The 26,968-nt window shown below is 41.9% G+C and overlaps 1 protein-coding gene across 1 annotated transcript; it reads right to left on the bottom strand.

The window, feature by feature from the left end:
* Positions 1 to 516: 516 nt before the first annotated feature.
* RIOK1 (RIO kinase 1) lies at positions 517 to 26,968 on the bottom strand. Its single transcript, XM_039524322.1, has 17 exons — positions 26,491 to 26,968; positions 23,271 to 23,466; positions 21,688 to 21,778; positions 20,615 to 20,684; positions 18,640 to 18,682; positions 17,778 to 17,870; positions 16,198 to 16,310; positions 15,980 to 16,060; positions 12,506 to 12,592; positions 11,678 to 11,815; positions 11,104 to 11,207; positions 9,234 to 9,340; positions 7,812 to 7,877; positions 6,289 to 6,408; positions 4,683 to 4,736; positions 3,110 to 3,259; positions 517 to 1,681 (listed from the first exon to the last, which is right to left on the bottom strand). The coding sequence occupies exons 1-17, from the start codon at positions 26,559 to 26,561 to the stop codon at positions 1,571 to 1,573; spliced, it is 1,695 nt and encodes a 564-aa protein (XP_039380256.1). The 5' UTR covers positions 26,562 to 26,968; the 3' UTR covers positions 517 to 1,570.

The raw sequence follows: 26,968 nt of genomic DNA, 5'->3' as shown, positions 1-26,968 counted from the left end.
CAGAAGTGACTAGTGATTTTGAGTGTCCCATGTGAGGTGCCTTAGAGGGGTCTGATTTTCAGAGGACAGGTGCTCAGCAATTTCTAAAAACCAGGTTCCTTTACAGTGTCTCAAGTTAATACCCAAAATCACTAGTGTCACTTTGACTCAGAGAAGCAAGGGCCTAAATTTTCTAATGGGAGTAGGAGTGGAGGGCACTTAGCACCTTGCAGATCAAGCTCTGGGTGGAAGAAATACCAGTTTTAAGACCTGATCAAATGTCAAACCAATGTGATGATCATGATCTTATTCATACGTAGTGAAATTAAATATGGCTGCTTGTTCATTTGAACTGTTAGCATTATGTCCTGATTAAAAACATGACATAGCACCCTTGTTACAACCAATGACTTATATATGTGCTATTCCTTTAGCCATTGAGAACAAAAGCAGCTTATAATTAAATAAGCATCATATTGAAGCTTTTTAGATTTGTACTGTTTGCTAGAATCTGAATAAAATCCATTTTCAGAAGTATGCCAGTAACAAAACATTATGCTTGTATTTTGAAATATATTCCAGACAACAAATAGAATGACGTTCTGCTTGCATAAGCGGATCCAAAGCCATATTGATTTGAAGCTGCAGTCTTATGTGATGACCTCAGTACAGATGTTCTCATTCAAAATGGAAACATCTGCATGCTAAATTTGACCACTGAAACACCCAATGAGCATTGATACACAGAAACAACAGGTATGGAACAGAACACAGAAGAATTATTAGAAGTTTAACAACAATTACCACCTCTTAGCAGCTTGCAGCCGATTGCATCAACCATATGAGAAACATCTTAGATGGGGAAGAGTTTTAAGGTGAAGCATTTAAACAGCTACACCAACATTTTCAAAACTTGGGTACCTAAAGTCAGGCACCTAAACCCATATTTAGGCACCTAAGTAAGCAGCCTGATTTTCAGAGGTGCTGATCACTCACCGCTCCCATTGACTCCAGTGGGAATTGTAGTCAATTTAGGAAAGTTAGCATCTCTGAAAAAATAATCACTCATGGTTTAGTCCTACTTCCATTGTAGCTGATGGCAGTTTTGCCATTGATGTTCCGTGAGAGCAGGTGCTTATATGTGCGCTTAGATAAGGATTTGTGCACCCGCATTTCCCCTCCATGTGAAAACACTGACCATGGTATTAATGCCCATGATAAAGTATAACTAGACATCCATGCGGTTATTGGGGTTTTCCTTTGTTTTTTAAAGAGAGAAACAAGTATGTGCTTCTTTTTTTTTCCTGTGTTGGGCTATAATCATAAAAAGCTCCTTCTTCTTGGCAGTCCGAGAAGCAGGAGAACAGCCACCCACATTGAGGGCTAAAGACTTTGCACATTTTTACACAAGTCAATCTTCTCCATCGAAAAATCCATGATATATGCTGCATCCAGTCAATCACAAGATTGTTAACAATCCACCATCATGGTGAAATCTATATTTACATAAATAGAATATTTTGTAGCGAAAATAACTGATGGAGACCAATAGTCAACAACAGCTAACCCTGCCCCCAAGATCAAAGCCATGTTATTTGCCTTTCTTCATTTTTGCTGTCTTCTCTTTTCGCTTCTTCACGTGCTTTGGGATTTTGTTTTTTCTCTTCTCTCTTTGGGCTTCTTTAATCATCTTTTTCCTTTCCTATAAAAAGTGAATAAAAGACTTCATTTACAATAACGATCCAGAGTGATTGTGAGCTGGTTCTTAACACATGATATGTTACTATTAGAAAAGGTAGAGGGGGGGAAGTTAAGCAATTTTGGCCCAGGCTTTCAAATGCTGTATTAGAAAATTAAATGAACACCACATTTCTAGAGATGAGACTGATCCACAAAATCCAGTTTCCAAATTGCAAGGAGTTTGAAGCCAGGAAGTTATGATGGGAGCAACTGCTGAACATAGCAGATTACGAAGGGGATGAGAACTCATACTATTTAATTTGTAAATTCCACTATTAACACAAATTGTAATAGAAATCTGATGCATGGCTTTCCAATGTCCAGGTTGGACTACTGCAATGAACACTTTCATGGACTGTCAAGAGAGACCAATCCAATGCCTGCAACGAGCTCAGAACACAGCAACTTGATCATCATCAGAGTTGAAGGGAGGGGATTTGATACCAAAACACTATGCAGCAGTTTAAGTCCGGGGGTGAATGCTACTTTATCTCACTGAGACCGCAGGTGCAATTTAGCTAAACAATATAATTCAAACTGGGATCTGACCAATACAATGTGATTAACTAACATCCCATCCTACAAAAGAGAACAGGGAATCATGGTCAGAAGTGGCCAAGAACTCTCCATTTTACAGCACATGTGAAAGACAAATCCTAGCGCCAAGAATTTCAGCCATTGTAGTTCAGATTTTTAGGCTCAATGTTAATTATCTCATCTTCTCTGACACTTTAATCCTTTTGAACTGCATGAAGTTTTCCCTTCATGCTGGGCCTGGAATGCTGCTGAAGGGTAGGGACACTCAGTGAAATTTGCTAAGGTCTCTGACCCACTGGAGTGGATCCACTGTGCAGGGTTCAGGAAGCCACAGAGCTGACTCTCAGTAAGATTCTATACCTAGTGCTCAGGCAGAGCTGGGCTCCATACGCTACCTCTTCATAAACCCTTATGGATGAAGCCGGGGCCACGGCGTCCACAATTATATAAAGTGGGCAGGGGTCATGGCCCCTCTTCCAGCCCAAGAGCTAGAAAACACGCTGTAGAATTGCGCTGTGCCCTGTCCACATCGGATTCTGTTCCCCACATCTCGGGTGGAGTTCCCCACACAAAGCTTATGTATTCTGGGTTTGGGAATGGGTGGGTAAGTGTAGGTTAAACCATTACTCTCTAAAAACTACATTAGCAAAACCCAAGAGAGCACTTCAAATAAGGCTTCATTGGGGACATTCAATCTCTGCTCATTTTTTTTAATTAAAATACTTAAAAGAATAAATGAAAAGCTTTTTTGTTCTCACTGAGCAGTAGGTATGTAGAAAAATAAATATATTTGTCACTTGAGTAGCTCCCTGGAGCAGAGAGGGGAAAGTGTACGACTTCCTGGCCAACTGACCTTTTTGTCCATGCCAGTGTCAGTTGGTTGATCTTTGGGATGCAGTGGCTCTCCCTGTTCTTTACAGCCTGAGTCAGAGTCATCAGTACTGCCCCCATCTTCTGAATCTGATTCCATGTCGTCTTCTTTTTTTTCAAGGAGTGCAGGGACCTAAAGGAAACACAGAAGGATTTTGTCCCTAACCAAAAGTCCATGGAACAGAAAAAAAAAAAAAAGATGTAGCATTTAAGTGGTAGAGCCTCCTAGAAAGAAAGCCGTCAGCTAATTTGTGTTTATGCACTTTTCCACACACAATGTGCCTCTAGACACTGGTATTAAAACTACAAAAAAGAGAATGAAACAAAATTAATCCAAGTTAAAAACAAAGGGTACAGTAAACAATGGAAATACAACTAGTCAGGGGACTTGGTTACAGAACAGCTGCACCGCTACCTCCCCACCACACAGAGTTAAAGTACTATTCAGTTCTGTGGTGTACACCGGACCTTGGTTTTTTAAAGAATCATGCCAATGCCAGTTTTAGCAGTGACCCACATGGGCTGTAGCAGTAACAATAAGGCATCTACAATGCAAAACAAAGCTGTACTTTAATCCAGGGCCGCCCAGAGGGAGGAGCAAGTGGGGCAATTTGCCCTGGGCCCCGCAGGGGCCCTCACGAGAGTTTTTCGGGGCCCCTGGAGTGGGGTCCTTCACTTGCTCCGGGGGCCCCGGAAAACTCTCGCGGGGCCTGAGCCCCCGGAGCTTCTTCCGCTCCGGGTCTTCGGCGGCAATTCAGCGGCGAGGGGTCTTTCTGCCTCGGGATTCGCCACCGAAGTGCTGGTCTTTGGCCCCAGGCCCCCTGAATCCTCTGGGCGGTCCTGCTTTAATCATACTCGGGAACAAACATGTTACAACCTGGTCGCTTGACATGGTTATATTTGCACTGTAGACAGGGTCTGCCTAGTGCTGTTTAAGCATGGTTTCCAAAAAAGGAAAAACCCAACCTGGCTCCTACTGTAGCAGGATATCGGCAATCACTTACAGACTGATTAGTACAGCATTTTTATCCAGTGTGTTTTTAAAGTACTGCATTGCAACATTTCCATTAGTTAGTACAATGCCCTATTCTGCATAAATGCTCTATGTACAATAATTACAGCACAAGTCACACAAAACTTAACAACACTTGTGATAATGTAGCATTCTATATAAAGTAAGTTTTCTGCACTGGGAAATCTTTCCCCCACCTTCCTAAATGTAGATCTGGCCATGTTTTGTATCTTCCTATACTGACCATCTGGTGGCTCCTTGAGTATTTTTGTTCCTGAGTTACTCCAGCACTGGCTGAGTAATGCAGTCATTCCACATACTGCACCACATGGTATGCAGGTACACAGTGGTGTAAAGATGCGATCTTAGCCCCTGATCTTGCAACTGTCTCTGTGCTGGAAGAACCTGCAGTCAGCCTTTCTGAAATCAGGGGGCTGCCTGCATGGAACCAAATGCAAGACCAGGCCTTATTTAATACTTCTCAGGCACCTTTATAACAATGAAATTCACTATAGAAGAAAAACTTAACAACAAGCCCTCTTACCTTCTGAACACCTGACAAGTCCTTCTTCAATCCTGTCACTGTCTGGTAGAGAATCTATACACCAGGATAAATGAAAATCCATTATACAAAAACATCTAGCAAAACAGAGCTCTCTGCACACAGGCGGTAGATTTTGCATATCAGGTTTTAGAAACTAGAGATTCCCTAGGCCTGACCTCCATTTTTTGAGATCAGAGTCTGTTCCCTGTGAATCTTTTGTATGGAGAAACTTCACACTATGTACACGGACGAGCTGAGAGGGAGAAGGCACAGCTCTTTCCTGTAAAGCCTTAGAAGAGTTTTTCTTATTATCAGCTCACTAGTACCATCATCATGTATACGGCAGTAGTGTACAAATGTGTTAGGAACTGCACAAACACACAGAAAGACAGAACCCCACGCTACAGAGTTCGCAGTCTAAAATGACAAAACAGAAGAAGGGTAGGGGACAGGGCTATGCCGCCGTTACAGACTATGGTTGCAAAATATAGAAAGCAATCTGGTGATGTGGCTTTTTCTTGGCACTACCCAGAATGGGAAGATCATCTAGAAAACGGACAAATAATACTGTTTCAATGCATGCAGTACAGCCAATATGCTGCAATGCACCGATGGCACCTTTTCTTTTTTAAAACACAAAGGGAATATTGTAATTGACTTCTTCACTTAAATCATCTCCCCAGTTTACACGGATTAGAATCTTCCACTATCCAGGTGTTTTTAATTATGTTCTTTTGTCACTCAAAAGGATCTGTCTGGAAAGCCTTGTTTTTCTGAGCTAGAATCTGCACCTGTGCATAACACAGCTTTTAAGCACTCAGTCTCCACATTTTGTAACACATCAGTAAATTGACTTCTCGGACCTTGAGCAAGATCTGCATTATTCATGGAGTAACAGAGGCATCTGACAAGGGCCCCATGGTGAGTGGTATGTCTATATAGGTAGCACAGAAGCTCTGTTATACAGATCTACTGAAGTAAGGTTGAATGGATGAACACCTGCCTGTAGTAGAGTTTTAGCTTTACTCTGGGAAACTGGAAAATATCTAAAGTTTCAACAGGACAATGAATGATGGAAAAATATAAGTTCAATGATTCCTATTACTAGACTCCAGGTACCGTATTATGTATTTCCACCTTATGCTTCCAGTCAAGCCACAAAAATAATATAAAATTAATTTCAAAGGGATGTGGGAGCATTTTAATTCTGTAAAAACAAAAGTCAGAGGTGAGATTCCTGGGCTGAAATATAACTAAGATCAATGAATTTACACCAGAGATTAATTTGGTCTTTCCTCCCACAATATGTGAAGTTTAGTCCAAACATAGCTGAAACTGAATGTCAAGTTGCTGACAGCTACCGCACATCCACTCAGAAAGAGGATGTGATTGTTAGCAACTGATCCCTGACATGCTAGTGTGTCTTTTGAATGCATTCATTCTTGAAGTTTTTGATAATATATTGCTATAGAACCAGGATTCACCAATACTTCAAACAAACCCCGCTGGTGGTTCTTCCATGAGAATCCACAGCTAATGGTACTGCCTTGAATTGTCTCTCTCTGCCAACTCAAGTTGTTCGTAATGTTTCGGGAAGTCTACTTACATTATCCTGCTGCACGTTTAATGCCATGTCCTCTTCCTTCAATTTCATCATGACATCTACATCCCTCTCATAGTTTTTAACTTCGGTCAGGGTTCGAGGAATGTAAGCTCTCTTAAACACCTAACAGAGTGAAATGAAACAAGAAGAAGATGTATTGATTTACATATCGTTCTGATTATAGGCCTCGTCCTTAAAAATCATCCGGATGGGTGTCTACGACACCCATAATTTAGAGATCCTATCTCACTGTCTTTGGCCAGCAGGAGATCGTCTCTTTGTTGTGGTGGGCCCTACAGTATGGAGCTCACCCATGACAACATCTTAAGATTTTGTAATTAAGGTTTTGCTAGCATGACTGCTACTGACCATCTCTTTATGACCACCTCCATACCTTGCCCCATCCTCACCATTAATTTGTTTGAATTTTAAGGGATTTATTTAAAAGGTCACACAGGGAGCTTGTGGCAAAGTAGGGAATTGAACCCAGATGTCCTGAGTCCCAGGTCAGTGCCTTAACTACTATATCATCCTTCCTCTCACAGTACAGATCCACTTAAATTCTATCTAAACAAAAACTTCATGTTAGTTACAATAGTGGATCTCCTTACACAAGATGAGCTTGCAACAATATAGAGTATGTAATGAGGCCCTTTCCTCTGAGGTGCTGAGCACCCACTGAAGTCAACAACACAGATGGGCATACTTGAAGTTCTATTGGCTTCAATGGGAGCTGAGGGTGCTCAGCACCTCGCAGAAGGCACGGTGCACCTCACAGACTGGGCCTTTGGTTTATAAACACACCAGCAGTTAGCTAAGGGACAAAGAGTGACCTGTTTTTAAAAAGTTCTTATCTGGTACAAAATGCCCCTCAATACACTAAATTCAGGTTTTATTGCAATCCAATCACTTTGCTGCTGACAAGTTAAAAGAATCAAATCAAGATAGTGATTTTGTCTTTTGCTCCCATGCTAAACAATACTGCCAGTGCACCACACATCCTCAATGATGTAAAGAAAACAGATCTATGTTGGCTACTGCTGCATCAGAAATAAGCAGAGAGAAACAATATTACCACAATTAGAAGACCCAAATCAGAATCTGGGAGAGGGAGCTGGAATTGTTTTTCAGTCAACATGAATAACCAGGGGGCAAAAACTATTCATATCTTAACACTGTATGAATCCTCATTTTAGCACATTATTTGCAGAAGCTCAAAGATTTCCCCTTCATTGCTAGCTGGGTCCCTTGTGATGTCTAAGTTCAAGACCAAGCATGTTGGTCTAGGAAACATCCTAATGACACAGGTGATGCTGACCAGAGATTGCAAAGAAGATATCATGAGAAGCGTTTAGCTAGCATATAAAGAACCATTTACTATCTGAAAACCTCTCCACTTATCTCAGGATGTATCAATGTATTAAATGTAACATTCTGTGGAACAGGGTATCAAAGATAACATTTCAAAAAGTCTTCAAAAGGGATACTGCAATGATTCCCTCCTGGCAGAGTCAAAAAATCCTCACCTCCTCATCCACGTTATCTTGACTGGACCTTTCTTCCTCTGTTCTTTGGGTTGCTATTTCCATCGCCTACAGCAATATGAAATGCAATACAAAATCATCACTCTTCACAATCCAGTCCCTCATGCTGGATAATAATTCATGTAGCTGTTCCTACCTATATTTCCCCACCTCCACTCCATTCGCTGGGAAACTGTTCTCTCCCGCTCATGTAAAACACTCCAGCTTTTCGTACCACAATGCCTTTAGTGACACCTAGCGGTGCTGAACATTTCTGCAGGGCACACCTACTTAAATCCCACTCCTGGCTACTGATCTGCTTAATGAGAGCAAAAAAAAACTTTCCCTCCACTCCCGCCAATCCAAACACAGAGCCAAATTATGGCTGTCCTTACACCAGTGTGGGATAACAGCGCACAGGGAGCCTCTGTCTGCTGCTCATGCTCTCACACTGGAGGCTGCCTACACCACCCAGTTGCAGAGAGTTGCTGCTATTGCTGCCAGCAGCACTGAATAGCCAGAGCAGCATGCGTGAGCAAGATGGGAGTACTGTAGCCACAGTCCTACTCCCTCCAGCCCAGTGCACCGGTGAGTACCCAAAAGCTGTGCGTGCCGTACAAGCGTTTATGGGCTGCTTGGAAGCACTCGCCCCCTACCCAGCATTCCAGGTTGGGGCAGGAATAATGTCTCCTGACACCCCATTCCCAACATGGTTGAGGTCAGGATATGGGAGTCTTAATTTGATCCTTCACCATCTTTGTTGCTTTGACTACCCGAGCTGGGATTTACTGCAATAGCTAATTGGTAAAGGAGAACCCAACGTGGCTGCTGGGGCTGATGACACAGCGAAGGGACTGCTAGAGCTAGGGGGCTGGAAAGTGATCATCGATTCACTAGCAACAACTGAACCCCAGCTGAATTTACACCCACCCCTGCTTGAGTCAGAACAAGACTAGACAGACAGAGGAAAGGGGAAGAGAGCAATGGTGAGTAACTGAGACCAGCCTGAGACATTCCAGGTGTGGGGCTTAGAGTCAGAATACCCCCCGCCCCTCCTAGAATAGGCAAGTTCCTTTCACCTACTGGACTAATCAGCATTTTAGCTGGTGATGCTGGGTGTTTTAGGGTGGGGTGCAAGCCTCCCTCATTCCACTCAAACCCATTTACCCCCAAGTCTGCCTCACTCATCCCACTCATACGCCCTATCCCATACAAACATGGTGGGGAGGTGTGGATAAGTTCCCACGGCTTACAAGTATTGATGTTAAAACATTTCTATATTTTTTTTAAGTTGCTGTCTCATTATACAATAAACAATCTTTACTGCAGAAGCATCGTTGTGGGATAAACGGAATAGATGAGCTTGAACCAGATCATATTTTACTACTTAAATCTTCCTACATAAGCAGGAACTTCAAGTCTGACCTTTGAGAGATAAGCATCCAAGTTGTCGCTTGTGATAGAAGGATCTGTAATAAACTCAAAGAGCTCTCTGACAGTCATCACCGCAACACCGTACTTCCAGAAAAAGTCTGCCAGGAAGCAGGGGAAAAAAACAAAGTTAGTATGATTCAGTTCACTTTATGCTTCTACACCATCAAAGTGATGGTAAATACAGAATAATGGTTCTATGAATTGGGGAAATTCCCTACAAGGTTTGTAGAATCCCACTGGGTGTGGTTATCAGAAAACTCTTAGTCACCCAAAGCCCAAGTTGCCCATCTTTCAGATACAACAAATGCTGAACGAAGCATGCATATTTGAAGTCCAATCCCCTTCCTATTGAAGTTAAGGGCAAAAGTCAAATAGACTTCAGTGAAAGCCAAATGCGACCAGGAAACAAGCGAAAAGCAGGAGGGTGGAAGGGAAGGCTTCATAAAGGATCAAGCAGTTGCAGTATATTAAGATTAAACTTTGTAGATGTCAAACAGTGAAATTTGCAGATCTGGAATTTCTACAGATGAGAATCAAAGGTGTGCCCTGAGGTACAGTTAAGATCTATTTAAATTTCATTCACGGGGGGGACAATATGGTGCACATCTTAGGCTAACGACCATTCTTTGATACTCACACCCAGCTGGCTTAAGATACCAATCCTAACTAAATCTGAAGGTTGACAGAGAAAATACGGTTCCATAGCCAAGTAAAAACCAAAGGCACTCCATGGGGTATTTAGCTGAATACTCTCTAATGCTAATGCTCACTGTGGATAAACCAACATAGCATCCCAGAGAAATGAATTAGAAAGACAGAACAAAAGGTAAGCCTGGAAGCAACCCAGGTGGCTCTCGCAGCCCAGGGACAGAAAACATGGCAACTAAGATGACTGTCATGCTCACGGAGAAATACTCTTGCAAGTTCTATAGCAGACAAAGTAAACACCAGTGTGGAAGTGATAGAGCAGAGAACTGGGATGACAAAGAGCAGCCAAAGAAACTTCCAAAGTCACGTGGCACTTAGAGAAGACAAGCTGAACAACATGGAGAAGAAAGATTACAGATAATAGAAGGAAACATTCACAAACCCATGGAACACAAGAGGGATAAGACATTACTAGTTCACTGGCTCTCAAGCAATGTGTGACATCAAAATGTAAGAAGTTCTGTCTTATGGATTTTTCCTTTTTCTTAAATAAAGATTTCAGTAAGGAAGCCAATGTTTACAAAGACACACCCATTTCTTGCTGCCCAGAGCAAAATGCAGACCAGAGTTGTCCATACTTCTTCTATGAAGACAATAATTTCAACATTTTTAAATAAAATACTGTTTGAGGGTGCTCACTGCATCTTGATGAACTTGACATAAAATATTAGCATATCCCTTTAACAATAGATCACCAAGGGCCCCAAACCTGTAACCTGCTCTGCACAGGTGCAAGGACTAACGTGATCAAACCAAGAGTAACTTCTTGTTGACAAAGAAGTTCTGCACTTGATTTGTAATCACTCAACAAAGCAGATCTGTAGCCTGTATGTTCTCTGCCATAACAGCAGGTAGATATTTCCTTTGTTGTAATGTAAGAAATTGTGTGAACTCTGCTTTCCTTAGGCTAGCCTAAAACATAAGCTCACATGTAATTGAATTTGTGTGACATACTCTACCTTGGCTGTACTTAGTGTAGCGTAGCTTGTTGGTTTCCTAACAAAACTTATACACAGCCTAAGATGATGCGCATTTTAACTAACTCCATCCTGTTCTACATGCAGTGTCAGTTTGAAGAATACAAGGAATTATACAGTTAATCTTCCTAGAGGAATGACCTATTAGAAGAGGAGTTGAACTACTGCCCACTCACCATTGATATTGGCACAGTCCTTCCGCAGGAATTCTAATGCATGTGGGTGGTCATGCTCCACCGACTGAGACACATCAATGATGTACACCTCTCCGCTGTGGTATCTGGAGATGCAGCAAGAGAAAAAGCAGAAAAAACATGTTTTTAAATCCCACCATTTGAAAAAATGGTTCAAGTTTTGGGGGCCTGACACTAAAGTTTTGCTATGGACACGTTCCATATAATAATTGTTTTCAGTTATACTATTGTACATTATTTGAGAGAACAATCCTGGTGAACACAGAAAGCAATTTTAGAACAATGAATTAAAATAGCTTACTTGTTTATTCATCAGCTGATGAAAAAAAAACTCATTGAATAACCTGTTCAGGGAAGTATTTTGCAAGCTAAAGTATCTGAGATAGATTTGGGATGAAATCTGTATAATAAATCAGGTAAATTACAAAGCAGAGCTGAAAGGAAGATACTGCCCTCCCATAGGAGCATATTAGTACTGCACAGCTCTACATATGTGAGAAGCCACCAATGCCTACATTTTAAATGTTAAAATACAGAGCAAGGTTTAAAAACATACAGCATATTAAATTCGCTGAGATCTGCATGAACAAGTTTGGCATCCTGGTACATTCTTCTCATGTACTGTATGATCTGTAGATACAACTCCCGGGCTTTTGAGTCAGATAACTGAGCATTTTTCAATAGAGGAGCAGGCCTTGGATTTAAAAAAACAACACAAAAAAAACAGAATAAATCCTTCCATTTTACACCAGCTGTATAGTCCCTTCACCACAATACTTGATCCATTTTAATTCAGTAAATGGAAAGACCTCAGTGATTTACTCAAACACTTGGCCAGCTCCACAGCTAATATAAAAATATTCATCGCTCCACTGCAGAAAGTGGAACTACAATGTTTTACACCAGCTGAAGAACTAGAGCACAACATTATAAATATTAAATATTTACATTACAAAATGCTGAGTTAACATTTCTGTGTGCATCACTAATGAACTTTCCAACTAAAGCATTAACACATCACAACCTGAGCTTTGAAGTTTATTTTACATTTCTAGAACATGGAATCCTCACCATCCCTATTCTATGAAGTATAAAAAGGCCCATGCAGATCCAGTTACATTACCGGGGCCTTAATTTCTAGCTAATGCAGACTATTTGCTCACGCCTTGCATGGATAAAGCTTTGGAATCAGGCAGACCCTCTGTCACAGGAGCTGGGAGAGATCTTGATATTTTACTTCTCATTTATACACCAGAGCAATGTACTCAATTAATCACCAGCCTATGCCATAAACTACGCAAATTCAACAGATTTTTTTTTTAAGTTCACCTTCGTTCAAGCCTATCAATAAAGAAGTTCTCATTGATTTTCTGAAGATACTTACATGTCATCTTTACCAATAAAACTCATGACAAGTACATGACTTCTTAGCATAATTGGCTCCGGGCAAGGTATTTGTGCTGTATTCAACCTGTAACATTACAACAAAAACCCATAACTACCTATTAAAAACAAATGCAATCTATAGTACTTATAATTTGTATTAGAGTCGTGCCGAGGGGCACCAATTAAGTTTGGAACCCCTCTGTTGTAGGTAGGGTGACCAGACGTCCTGATTTTATAGGGACAATTCTGATTTTTGGATCTTTTTCATATATAGGCTCCTATTACCCCCCACCCCGTCCTGATTTTTCACACTTGCTGAGTCCTGCATTAACCACTTGGAACGTGAGAAGGTAGGCCACAAATGTCCAGTGGTGTCCACACTGGCAAAGCACGCTATGGGGCTGTGATTTCTGAAGCGCACCATCATATTGCACACAAATTGGTCCGTATAGACTAAAAGTTCCATAGCGCACTTTAAACACAGCTACATTAAAGCACACTAGAGAATTTTTAGTGTGCACCAGCAGGCTCTACATGGACCAATTAGTGTGCAACATAGTGGTGTGCTTTAGAAATCACACCCCTGCAGTGCACTGCTGCACACTACAGATATACCCTTAGTTATATATATTTTGTTAAACTAAGTTGCCCCATACACTCTACTATCCAGCTGCATCAGCCAGTCTGTCTCTCTGTTGCTGACCAAGTGTTTCATCCTTATCCCACCCTGCCCTCCCCAGACAGATGCCTCCATTAGCAACAACTGGTCACGAGTTGTTGACATCGCTGTGATTTTTCTCCCCATAAAAAGATGAAATAAAAAAAAGATTCCTTGAGATGGTGCCTGGGTAACTGATACTCTGCAAAGGCAACAGTCTCCCCTGTCCCCGGTGTCCTTTGCAGCTCCATTCTCTTCCTTGATGGAAGAGAAGGGATGTTAGGAGGGTCTGTGCGGTGGGGACCGACACGGCCCATTAGCAGAAAGCTGTGTGCCCATCAGTCAGTGTTCTACCACGGAGCATGATGGGGTCAGGTCAGCACCGGTCACAGTGTTTCAACAGAGAATAAATAATACGTTGCACTTCTGGCTCCCATCTACATGGGGAAACTGACCATATTCTGACATCATTTTCAATGCTGGTTTTGGGACATAAGAGGATCTGTTCCCTCACCCAGGATCTGGGACACAGCAGCTGTTTGATAGGGCAAGGAATGAGGAGGACTCCTGTACCCAGCTGAGAACGCCTGGAATGGAATCCCAGAGCTGGGGCTTGGGCGGGAAGAGGACGAAGGACCCCAAGGGAACACACCAAGCAGTGCAAGGAAGGAGGACCCAAGAGACTATGCCATGGGATCATGACAAGGAGGAAGAGGGGATTTTTAGAGGAAAAAGGATCAGCATGCAGGCAGAGCCTTACAATTATTCCCTGTCATGGCTGTCACAGGTTGAGAGAGGGGATAATAAAGCTCCCTTGTGTGTGTGTTGGAGGGCTGTCTCCTGTGGGTTGCTCCCCAGTCCTGGGAGATATCTTGGTGCAGTGGCTGGGATTCTCTCCTGTTTCACTCCTGAAACAGACAGCACTAAAGACTCCCACCCTCTATCGCGGCTTTGTGAGTGACACTATGGGTAATGGGGGATTATATGGGAGATCAGGTTCCAAACATCTTGTTCCTCCATAACTGAGGACAGGATCTGAGGCAGATTAAAATCAGAACCCACCTTTTGTGCCTGCGGGGCATCTGGGACAAGCAGGAGCTCAACAGAACAGCTACCATCAAATGATCCACCCCCTGTTGGCACCGGTTTATTGGCTAGCTCTCTAGTTTGCCTGATTCCCTCCTCCCTGAGACCCCACTACACATGCACAAACCACTGATCCTAGTGGAAGGAGGCCACAACGTCGTCTCTCCTCGAGTTTCAGCAGGTTTCACTTTGTGCAGGTGTGGAAATGCTGGAGATTTAGATCCATATCCCTCATTGCCAGGGTTTTTCAAAAATGTGTGAATTAGGAGAACAAGGCCTATTGAAAGTGAATGAGACTTGTGCTCCTAACTCACTTAGACACTTTTGAAAATCCCACATTAAATCTAGTGAGAAGACACTGGGTCTGTAAAAGGAAGAGGTGACTGATGCCTCCCCGGGGAGGGCAGGGTGCCAGAATCACTCAAAAGAGCGACTGTTTGACCCTTGCTGGAGAATCACCCTTGACCTGACAACATCTCCTATGATCACTTTGCTTCTCACCCTACTATTCTGGGGAAGGTTTTAACCAAACAGCCTTGGCAACACCCAGATTCCCTGGCTCACAGACAGTCTGGTTTCTGCTCTGTTTATGGGACCAGCGCTGGTCTTCATTGATGTCAACATGGTGATGAACAACAATCACATCCATGCTGATTCTTTTGAGGCCTGACTCAAAACCCATTAAAACCAACAGGAGTCTTTCCATTAACCTTCACAGGCTTTGGATCAAACCCTTAAATGCATCAGCTGCCTCTGATCCCAGTGACCATGAGGGGCTCACACTTCTGCAGACCCTGGCAAGGATAGACTGAGTCACCCTGGAGCATCTCCGCTCTTTCCTCTGCTAGAGGACCAGATTGCAGTGATGAACAATTGCTCCTCTGCCCTGAGGGCTCTCTTGTGTGAAGTGCCACAAAATGTGGTTCTGCCACCTCTCCTGTTCACCGTGCTTGTGGGGGAACGAGGTGACATAGTGAGCTCTGTAGCGATGTCACTGCCTCCCTGACACTTAAAAACATCACAAGAGGGTTGTGTGTTAAAAATACGTTTGTTAGTTGAAAAGCCCTAAACTGAGTTTCCTAAAAGTCTAACATGGCTACAGTATGAATGAGCTAGTCGCAGCATGACAGAAAAAGAGGGTGGATTTCAAAGCTTAATGTCACGTGCCAGATCCTGATTGTCTGATTCCATTGGGAATCTCGTCTGAATAAGGATTGCAGGATTTGGCCTATCGTACAATCCATGCACACTAAGATGAGGAACTTAAATGTTAATGGAAATATTTAGCCTAACAGAGAAAAAGTAAAGCAATGTTTTAGGAACAGAGACAACACAACAGCTAGTGCGATGTAGGCCCTGATCCTGCTTTGACAGTGAATGGGGGGACAGCTGTGTTTGTGTGGAGCCCACTCAGATCACTGAGGCTGTGTGTGGGTGCAGCAGTCTGCCCAAGTGCTGTTAATGCAGAAGAAACACCTTAGACACATCAGGCTGGAATCTTGGGGAAATCTTTTCAACGTCCCTTAGTAAATGAATGAACAGCGCTTCCAAATAAGCAGGCAGGGAATTGGTGACAGCCCTGAAGGCCGTGACATCTCATCACATCAATTTTCCACACAGATACCACACAGGGGACATTGAGGAGCAGCCAGCTCACACTTACATTAATTCCCACCAGCAATGGAATGCACAAGTCACATCTGCACCAAAGTTAAACACAAAAATCACCTTATTAAATTCCTCATCTCTTTTTCTGCCCATGTCTTCACCATTTTCCTCGGGTTTCCTTTACAATACCCATGACGAAATCTTAAAAACAAGCACACCACAGTGACAAACAGTTATAGAATACCTGTGACAAAAATTAAGAACAATTAAGAACAAGGTAAATGCACAGTTAGCCCTGCAGAGGTTTGCTGTCATTAAAGAAAAGAACTCCAACTCACCTAAATTCCCCACTCACATACTTATCCCGATCTTTAAACATCAAAATAGAGGTTTTATAAATCTTTATTGCTCTGTTCTCTCCATTCACTGTACTGGCGTGATAGACATTAGCCTATAAGTGAGAAAGTAAGAGAAACAATATTAACGTCCTGGGAATAGTTTAAATATTGAGAAGTTTGCTCATGTATCAAATACTGTCAAGAACACCATTTTTTAGGAGAGAAATTAAACCTTGGGCTTTGTCACAGGGTGGCTGCCCCTTTAAAGAGAAATGGGTCTGAATCCCACCTGTGACACAGCTAACTCTCCTTCGCAGAGGGGTGACCCAATCAGGCCTCTGGTGTAGATAGGGGAGAGACTTTGAGTAAGGTAGAGATCTGAGCCTGCACAGTTGCGGAAAGCAAGAAGGCTCCTGCTGGAGACCCTGAGACAGCAGGGGAAGGTTGTTTGCATGCTTCCTGGAATATGTCCTGGCCTCCAAGCCCCAGAGAAAGGTGGGAAAACTGCACTCCAGCAGAAATGCCCTGGAGAAAGGACTGTTAAGATGGTTCTGTTCTGAGTTACATTTGTTTTGACAGACTTTATTGCCAGTCCAGATAGAACTAAATGAGTGTAATCGGGGGGAAGAGGGGGAGAGAGAGAGAGAAACGATTGGAAACTGTATGAGGACTTAATAAATTGGACTGCAGAAGGGGAACCTTGTTTTTGAGTATCTTGGATTGTGTGGAATTTTTTAAGGAGCCCTCAGAAGAGGGAAACTGAGGCAAGAGTGCTGCAAGGACACCCCAAGATATAAGGTGGTGGCAATGCTGTTACAGGCCTCAATCCTAGAGACCTCTGGACTCAACAAGGGTGCCCCACTGAAGTCAACAGGATTTTGCATGGGCCCAGGGATCCAACCACAGGGAATAGCTTGCAGGATTGGGATCTAAAACTATACAAAGATGTTAGCATATGTATAAAGCTCTAAAATGCGTACATGCAATAGAACTTCACAATAATGGCTGGGATGTCCATTACAGATAACTAGAGAGGAGCCTGATCCAAAGAGGTGCCAAGCACCCTCAACTCTTACTGACGCTCTGCACTCCTGAGAGTGGTCACATTGACTTCAATGGAACTATCTGCATGAGTGAGGACTACACATATGATAAGCAGGGGTCTGCAAGGTCAGATCTTCAGAGCCAAATACTGGTTCCCCTGAAGTCAATGGCATTTTGCCTGTTACTTCAATGAGACCAGCCTTTGGCTGTAAGAATGAAACTAGCCTCTGTGCCAAGTGCCAGCATGAGACCTATGTACCACTCAAGTCCTCATGACCACTTACGGTCTAAGTGGAATTTAAATGGTACTCTATATTTTGATTATTAAACAGAGTTCAGTAGCTTCACTACTGATATGTGATAAAATTCAAAGTAACAGATGTCTCACTTTACAGTAGATAAATTAACTTCTTGATAAACACAAGAAAATTAATTTAATGCAGGAGATAAGTATTTTACTATTTCCCTTTCAGCACAGTCAACTTCCTTTCAGTTTGCAAAGAAGACTGTAGCATGCCAGTTGGAATGAAACTCACTTCTTTTCCTGTGCTGATGCAGCCATTTATCTCTGATATGACACCTCTAGTTAGCATCTTGAACAGGATCATTCGTGTTCTTGGATCTAATACCTCATGGGAAATTAGAAAAAAAAAATAAGCAAAATCACTTTATCCAGTTTACTGAAAATATTATTAAACTAATCCATCTTGAATTGAAGAACCCACAGAACCACAGCATCTTAGTGGACCAAGCCATTCAAAATTCTATCTGGATAGTACTCTGTTTCTTCTATAATTTTGGAATTATCTTTAAAATATTAGGAGAAAATGGGTTTGTGACTTGTATGCAACTCCTAATCAGTGGTTTATAATATTTGACATGCATCCTTAGGCTAATGCTAATAGAGGAGTGATTTCCCATCCACAGTACCAAGAAAAAAGTGCATTAGAACACAGCTACCCTAAAATGTGCCAGGCATTCACAATAGCACATGGTGGTCCTTGTGGTATACAGGCCTTTAATGTATCATACTAGGTTTAAAAGCAAAAATGTGCGGATTTAAAAAAAAGGGACCATTTCATCTTTTCCATGGAAAATTCCACTTTTGAGTAAAGCTAAGATGAAATTCTATGCCTATCAACAAAATCCCAGTTGAATACAACAGCAAATCATAATACTAAGCACCACAATATTCTCCAAACCAGCTGTGAAAGCAGACAATTTTTATAAAGCAGTCTTGTTCAGAAAGACAAGAAACATCTGGGGCGAAACCCTGACCTCACTGAAGTCAATGAGTGTTTTGCCATCGACACCAACGAAGCTAGGATTTTACCTCTGGTTATTGAGTCAAATGAAAATAAGCCTTTTAACAAACAGTTTGATATATATAAGACTTACCTGTTCCACTGTTGCTCTGTCAGATTTATCTTTGACTCGATACCTAGTGGAAATTAAAATATAACAGCATGACATGATCTACTCAGGAGAAATACCCATAGCTCCGCCAATAATTTTTCCAGAATGCTTGCTCAAGAAGAAAATTAGGCAAGGAAGGGAGAGAAAAGAGGAAGCATCATTACATTAAAATGGGATTCCTTTGCTGGCAAAGTACCACCAGCATTTTCTGCCATATTGACTAATCCCACAGCCACTGAAATGAATTAGATTTGCCACTGACTTCAAAGAAAGCAGGATCAAGACCTGGCAATGACTTTAGTGACTGGCTCTGCAAATCATCCCATTTTATTGGAAAAATTTTAATTCCAAAATTTGCACTGTAAAAATTATAAACAAAAGCAATAGTATTTTTCAATTCACCTCATACAAGTATTATAATGCAATCTCTTTATCGTGAAAGTGCAACTTACAAATGTAGATTTTTTTTGTTACATAACTGCATTAAAAACAAAACAGTGTAAAACTTCAGAGCCTACAAATCCACTCAGTCCTACTTCTTGTTCAGCCAATTGCTAAGGCAAACAAGTTTGTTTACATTTACAGGAGATAATGCTGCCCTCTTCTTATTTACAGTGTCACCAGAAAGTGAGAACAGGCATTTGCATGGCACTTTTTTAGGTGGCACTGCAAGGTATTTACGTGCCAGATATGCTAAACATTCGTATGCTCCTTCATGCTTCGGCCACCATGCCAAAGAACATGCTTACGTGCTGATGACACTCGTTAAAAAAAAAATGCATTAGTTAAATTTGTGACTGAACTCCTTGGGGGAGAACTGTATGTCCCCTGCTCTGTTTTACCTACATTCTGCCATATATTTCATATTATAGCAGTCTCGAATGATGACCCAGCACATGTTGTTCATTGTAAGAACACTTTCACTACAGATTTGACAAAACACAAAGATGGTACCAATGTGAGATTTCTAAAGATAGCTGCAGCACTTCACCCAAAGTTTAAGACTTTGAAGTGCCTTCCAAAATCTGAGAGGGAGGAGGTGTAGAGCATTCTTTCAGACATCTTAAAAGAACAACACTGCGATGCAGAAACTACAGAACCCAAATCACCAAAAAAGAAAATCAACTTCCTGCTGGTGGCATCTGACTCAGATGATGATAATGAACATGCGTTGGTCCATACTGATCTGGATCGTTATCAAGGAGAACCCGTCATCAGAATGGACGCATGTCCCCTGGAATGGTGGTTGAAGCATGAAGGGACATATGAATCTTTAGCGCATCTGGCACGTAAATATCTTGCGATGCCAGCTACAACAGTGCCATGAGAATGCCTATTCTCACTTTCAGGTGACATTGTAAAAAAGAAGCGGACAGCATTATCTCCTGCAAATGTAAACAAATTTGTTTGTTTGAGTGATTGGCTGAACAAGAAGTAGGACCAAGTGGACTTGCAGGCTCTAAAATTTTACATTCTTTTATTTTTGAATGCAGTTTTTCTGTACATAATTCTATATTTGTAAGTTCAACTTTCATGATAAAGAGATTGTACTACAGTATTTGTATTAAGTGAATTGAAAAATACGATTTATTTTGGTTTTTTTACAGTGCAAATACTTGTAATAAAAAATAAATATAAAGTGAGCACTGTACACTTTGTATTCTGTGTTGTAACTGAAATCAATATATTTAAAAATGTAGAAAACATCCAAAATATTTAAATAAATGGTATTCTATTGTTTAACAGTTCGATTAATTGAACGATTAATCATAATTAATTTTTTTAATCCCTTGACAGCCCTATCCAAAATACAAACAGCACACAGAGCATTTACATTCTCTAATTTCTAGTTTATTCAGCATCACAGATCAAGTTGCAGCTCATAGTAGAAAACTATTTGAGGGCATAAAAGAGTTTTCAGTAAATCAACAGAAATACAGCCACCCAGAGTACTTACATATCTGCTTCCTTTTGCCTAGACTTTTCTGTGACTTTGTTTATAACAGAGTCAGCAAGATTTAACCTATCTGAAAAATACATTAAAAAAAAAAAAAGTGAAGATCAAAGAGGTTTTCCGCACACAAAACTGCAGCTACACTTCTGCTGCCAATAGACATATCACACATCACACACATTCAAGGCACATAAAGAAATACTTGTAACAACATGATCAGGTTTTCAAAACATATGCACTAGCGGCATGTGTTAACTTAGCATTCTCCTCTATGGGTCTTAGACACACTCCAGGATTATAGAGGAGCAACGGGGCTACTGCCCTGGAGATGAGACAGTGCCTAGAGATGCTGTCCTTCAGATGGGATGTTAAACAGAAGTCTATCTGCCCTTCTCTCAAGGAACTTTGAAAAATGGCATGGGATTTTTTAACAGAGTAAGCAATAGCCCTCAGTGTCCAAGCCAATATTCCCTCAATATCGCTAATTCTGATGTTTAAGGTAGCATGTGACTTAATGCCAAGTATACTGCTGCTGTCTGTGTCTATAAATCACTGCCCTACTCACTTATCTCATCATTTTTTAAATCTTTTGGTATGAAAGATACTAGACAAAATCACTGTATCCTAGTATAAGTTTGATATCACAAGATACCATTGTATGTTACACAGCAACTTCACTGCATACTGACTAGACAGAATATTGTAGAACCAAAAAAGCTGAGGTGCTGCAGCTTTCAGAGTGACCAGATGATGGTCTGATGGACAGCTGAGTCCCTCCCTCCCAGCTAATCAGATTGTTTCTGGGGTGAAATTACAGAAGTTATTTTGTGTAATCAGAAGGAGGCAGAGGGAAGAGAGACCGACAGCTCTCTGGGGAGAAGACGACTCCAGGAATGGTATCTAAAGACAAACATGATGTCTGAAGGTGACACCCAATATTAACCCTTTTAACTGTTTGGTAACAGCTGGCTAGTTATAATGCCTAAAAGCTCTAGCTCATTGTAATTAGAATTAATCATTGAATGTCACCAAGGTGTACCTATTACCATAAAAGATGATGATAGGATTATACTTACCTAGATTAATTTTATGCTCAAATTTTCTTAGGGCCTTGTCTGTAGGAGTGGACATTTTTGCTGAATTGCAACTAGGGGTCTGTCTATTTGCCTGAAACAAAGGATTTGTTACATAATTTGCCTTCCCTAAGTAGTCCTTCTAAATACACACAGTACCTTGGGGGAAAAAATCAGTTTATCTAGTTTGATCTGCTCATGTCTCTAAACACCTGTACAAGCTTATCTGCATTTAGAAAATCAGAATTTGTCAGGGTACGGACATAGCTAAGAACTGGAAATGATTTCAGTTAAGAAAAAACAAAAAACATATGTGGGTTCAAAATCCTATTAGCTAAGAGCTCAAGGAGAAGGTGCTTGTTAACCAGGGGATTGACTGTCACTCAGTCAACTAGCGTATTTTAGCTCCCAAGAGGGAACAAGAACACAAGTGATGGGGAAAACAAGGAGAGAAAACACCAAGAGAGAGATGGGGAGAAAAACTGAGAGAGGAAAGAGAGCAAAAAGAGAGAACAAAGAAAGGGCATGCATGGCTTGCCAAAGAGGCATCAGTTCCCACAGGCACTCTTCTCCAGACCCAATCAATGTCTGCCCTAGCCAGATCCCCATCATAAGCCCCTAAATAGCACACACCACACATAACTCCCTCCTCCCCAGGTCTCTTTCCAAAGCCCATAAGGCAGAAATAGGTAGCCCACAAAATATATTTTGTGCCAGCCACAGCATTCTGTAACTGCTCCCCTTCAGTTTCCCAGAGATACTCTGATGTCCCTATGTCAAAGAGAAAAGAAGAAATGTTCTCCTTCTGCTGCCCAAGCTGAGAGCATAGTGAAAAGTAAATTAGTTTTCAAATTCTGTGGGTTAATTATTTAAGCTAGTAATTCAGACAAGATTTCTAACCTGATAGAAACCCCTCTAAATCCATTCACCTTTGGTGTTTTTCATAGGTTTACTTGCCTCCTTAGAATCATAGATTATTAGGGTTGGAAGGCACCTCAGGAGATATTCTAGTCCAACCCCCTGCTCAAAGCAGGACCAATCCCCAAATCCCTAAATGGCCCCCTCAAGGATTGAACTCCCAACCCTGGGTTTAGCAGGCCAATGCTCAAACCACTGAGCTATCTCCTTTACTAATGATACAAAATGTATGCTTGCCCTCACACTCCCCAGTCACATCAAGCATGTCGTCTCACAAACTGGTGAGAAGGAAAGGATAGAAACCCAGGAATACAGAAGGAGGATATTGAAAAGGAGGACATCACAGTGATATCAGGGTGGAGAGAAAGGTTGAGACCCCAAAGGAATGGAACAGAGTTGCAGCCACAGGCGAGACCAAGCAATAGGAGCTGAAGAAGGAGAACCACCGGGGCATGGGAAGAGGGTGGCATTGGTTAGGAGGTATGCGGTGGGTGTGTGTGAGAGGAGAAGAGACAGGACTCATGGGGATGCTCCTAAGCTGAGAGTGCAGTGACAAGTCCCAACTTGAATTTATGGTTGGGGTCACATTCATATATCATTGTGCCCTGCTTTAGTCCCGTTTGCTATTAGAAACTCTGAAAAGTGTCCTGGAAGTGTCTTTAATGTACCTGTGGGTTGCAGCCTCCAGTTGCAGTATGCCGCTTGGTGAGTCTTCCAGCTGAATCATCCCAGTCCCACTCTTCATCCTCATCATCGTCATCATATTCAATTTCATCACTGTCCACTTCCTCAGACAAACATGACTGCTGATGTTTAACTGTTACCTCTTCCTCTTTAACTGTTTCCGTGCCCTGGGTCAATTCACTTTAAAAAAAAAAAGATCTATATAAATAAACCCCATATATAAATAAATAAAACCCATACAGAATCATTGTGAAATTAATGTACAGTCATCCAGAAGAATGAAATAGCAAGGGTACCTCTGCTCAATATTTTATTATTTCACCTGCCCTGAAGAGCTCTTCTGCATGGTGGCTAACTTTTACTATAGCACTTTTAAGTATCTTCTTCCTTTGCTTAAATGCTGTTTTGTAATTCATTCAACTACTCTGTTCAGTGAATCACTGATATCTGGCACTCTCTGCAACTCATACCAAACACCTACACTAGAAAAGATCATCCTGTTCACTCTTCAGAGGCAGACACACTCCGCTGTCCTAGCAAACTAGGCTAGGCAAGGATTCTAGCTGAGATGTTCCCAAACTGGACCTTACCACTGAGTTGCAGAAAGCTCAACAAATACCCTGGTCTGAGAGATCAACAGATCCAGCACTAAAACTGATGACCTAGAAATGAACATTTAGTTGTTATGAGCGCTTATGATCCATCCTAAGCCCGGTCTCTGTGGCCTGTCAGGTCTCTTCATATTCTTCCCATGTACCTCTAATTTCTCCTTAGTCACCTCAGGGTATGTCTACACTGCTGTAAAAGACACGCAGCATAGATGCAACTGGACCAAGTCAGCTGACTCGGGCTCAGGCTGCAGGGCTGTAAAATTGCCATGTAGACATTTGGGCTCACACTGGAGCCTGGGCTCCAGCCTGAAAACAAATGTCTACTCTTCTATTTTTAACCTCGCAGCATGAGCCTTGCAAGCTCAAGTCAGCTGACCCACGCTCTGACACTTGGCGCTGCAGTGTTTTTAATTGCAATGTAAACATATCCTCAGATATTTGTAAGGTTCCCTCCCACATCAAAAATAAACTGAATATTACCTTAGCCTGAAACATACCAATTCTAGATTCCAGATCAATTTATCATAAGCATATGCAGTCCAGAAGATCTTTTCATCAAATGCAATAGAAAAATGAGACCATAGACTATAGAGGTGAAATTTACTCCTCCCCGACACAAAATCTGAGGAAATGGGTTCTTGGAAGAAGGTCAAGGATAATTTGGGAGATGGATTTTACCTCCAACATCCAGGAAAGCCACAGATTCACTATAGCCCTTCCAAGGTTGCTATTCCAGCCTATGACCTAGCATTGCCCCTCAGTACCTCCTACACTGGGGTTTTGAGCCACTGCATCAACTTAAATTTGGAGCCTTCTTACATGATAAGCAAAGGAGTGAGGAGGCCTCTGTGTATATCCATTGTGCTCTCACATGCCACAGTTGTAGATGTGTAGGGTTCAAGTAGGGCAGAATGTCTCACATAGACCCAATATGAGATGGGGAGGGGTGAATTTCACCCTAAGAATTTATCAACCCTTTCCCACTGCACTTCTCCATCCTTTGCTGACAACTCTACTATTCAATTTAGAACGAGGATCCTGACAGATCATAAGAACAGTCATACTGGGTCAGGACAATGGTCCATTTAGCCCAGTATCCTGTCTTCCAATAGTAGCCAGCATCAGATGCTTCAGAGAGAGTGAACAGAACAGGACAATTATTGAGTCCAGTCCCAGCTTTGGCATGGAGAGGTTAAGGGACACCCAGAGCATAGGGTCACATTCCTGATCATCTTAGCTAATAGCCATTAATGGACCTATCCTCCATGAACTTACCTAATGTCTTATTTGAACCCAGTCGGCTACACTTACAAATTTGCAGCGCTGCAGCAGGGTGTGAAAACACACCTGCTGCGCAGCTGCAAATGCGCGCGCTCCCAGTCCCAGTGTAATCAAAAGCAGCCGCTGGAGCCCGCTGTCCGCGCTGTCCATTCCAGAGCTGAGCTGAGGACGAGACAGCGAGGGGAGAGTTTTCGCAGCTGGCGCTTTGCTTACACTCTAGCGCTCAAAGCGCTGCCCGCTGCTGCGGCGCAGCGCAGCGCTAAGTTAGCCATACTTTTGTCCTCCAAACATCCCCCGGCAATAAGTTTTACAGGTTGACTGTGGAATGTCAAATGTGCTGAACACAGGTTTGTTAAACAAAGACAAAAAACAAAAAGAAAAAACTTTTCCACATTCAAATCAACCTTTCACAAACTTTACACATAATGTAAATATTTCCATGATTTTATTTAAACAATTTTCTTTTTAAACAAAAACATTCTCCTCCATGCTTTGAAACAATTCAGGAGAATCACAGAGTGAAACAGCCTGGAAACTCCTGAGAAACAAATTTGCAACAAACCAATCTATTTTTATTGCCTAAGCAGAGAGCGTAAAAAGTAAATAGACTTTATATATAGTCTCACATACCATTTCTAACCTGACAGCATTCCTTTAAATCTAGTCATATTTTGCATGTTTTGTAGATTTTTCTTTCCTTTGATAATCATCCAAAATGTCTCTTTCCTCACAATCCACCCTGTCCCTATTTGCTCCAGGATGTAATGTACAATAGTAACTGCCTGACGCCAACATTATTCCCTTGGCATCAGAATCTGGAGTAAAACACATTGGATTACAATGTTATTGCAGGACCAAGAAGCAATAGCCATGCTGTGAAGAAGTAGGACCTGATGGGCAAAAAGTATCTTTAATCATCAAGCATCCAATCCTGCAACACATACACATATAATTGTTCGAGTGGTTCCACTTAAGTCAGCAAGACTATTCCTAACAGTAAGCACTACACCTCATAAGTCATGTTTGCAAGACTGTGCAGGCCCTGATCCTGCACAGAGCTCTACCAAGAGGCCCCCTGTATCCATGCAGAAGTCTTAGGGGCCAAAACAGCATAGGAGGAAATATCATTAACAAATTGTTCCTCATTGTATTAAAAAAAAAAACCTTGTTCCCCACCATCCCACCAACACTGCCCCAACTTTTCAACACTATCTTAAAAATACAAGTAGGCAGTCAGTGAGGGGAAAAACAAACTCTGTTCTAACTTTTCACATGATTTGAAAATAATCTTGGCAGCCTGTTTTCTCCTTACCTGTCAGAGGAGTCTGCATCATCGAATTGCCCTGGGACTGTTCGGCGCATCATCTCCTTCCTGTAATTCATTGTTGCAGTAGGTCTCCACGCAACGTACAGAGGACTGGAATCCGTGTCATATACACAATGTGTTCGCTAGGTTATGTACTGTGTTTATGAGCTATAAACTAAATTCTATGTGCGGTCTCTTAGCTCTACACCTTACACTGAAGCTATGTCGGATGTGAAGGCTACGTGTGTTAGATGTATATACACACACACACACACAGTGTATGCTCAGGACACTCCAGTGTATACTATAGTATGCAGGTTAGGCACTCTGTGCACGTTACAGTGAATACACTACACGTGCGTGTTACACACACACACACTCGATAGGCCGTGTTGTGTGTTACCATACGCACAGGCAGTGCAGTAGGAAGGCAGCGTCACGTGCTACGTGCCGTGTGTGACACACACACATACACACACACGGG

The sequence above is a fragment of the Mauremys reevesii genome, linkage group 2 (assembly GCF_016161935.1).
Source record: "Mauremys reevesii isolate NIE-2019 linkage group 2, ASM1616193v1, whole genome shotgun sequence".
Classification (NCBI taxonomy): domain Eukaryota; kingdom Metazoa; phylum Chordata; order Testudines; family Geoemydidae; genus Mauremys; species Mauremys reevesii.
This window is presented reverse-complemented; position numbering and strand designations above follow the sequence as displayed.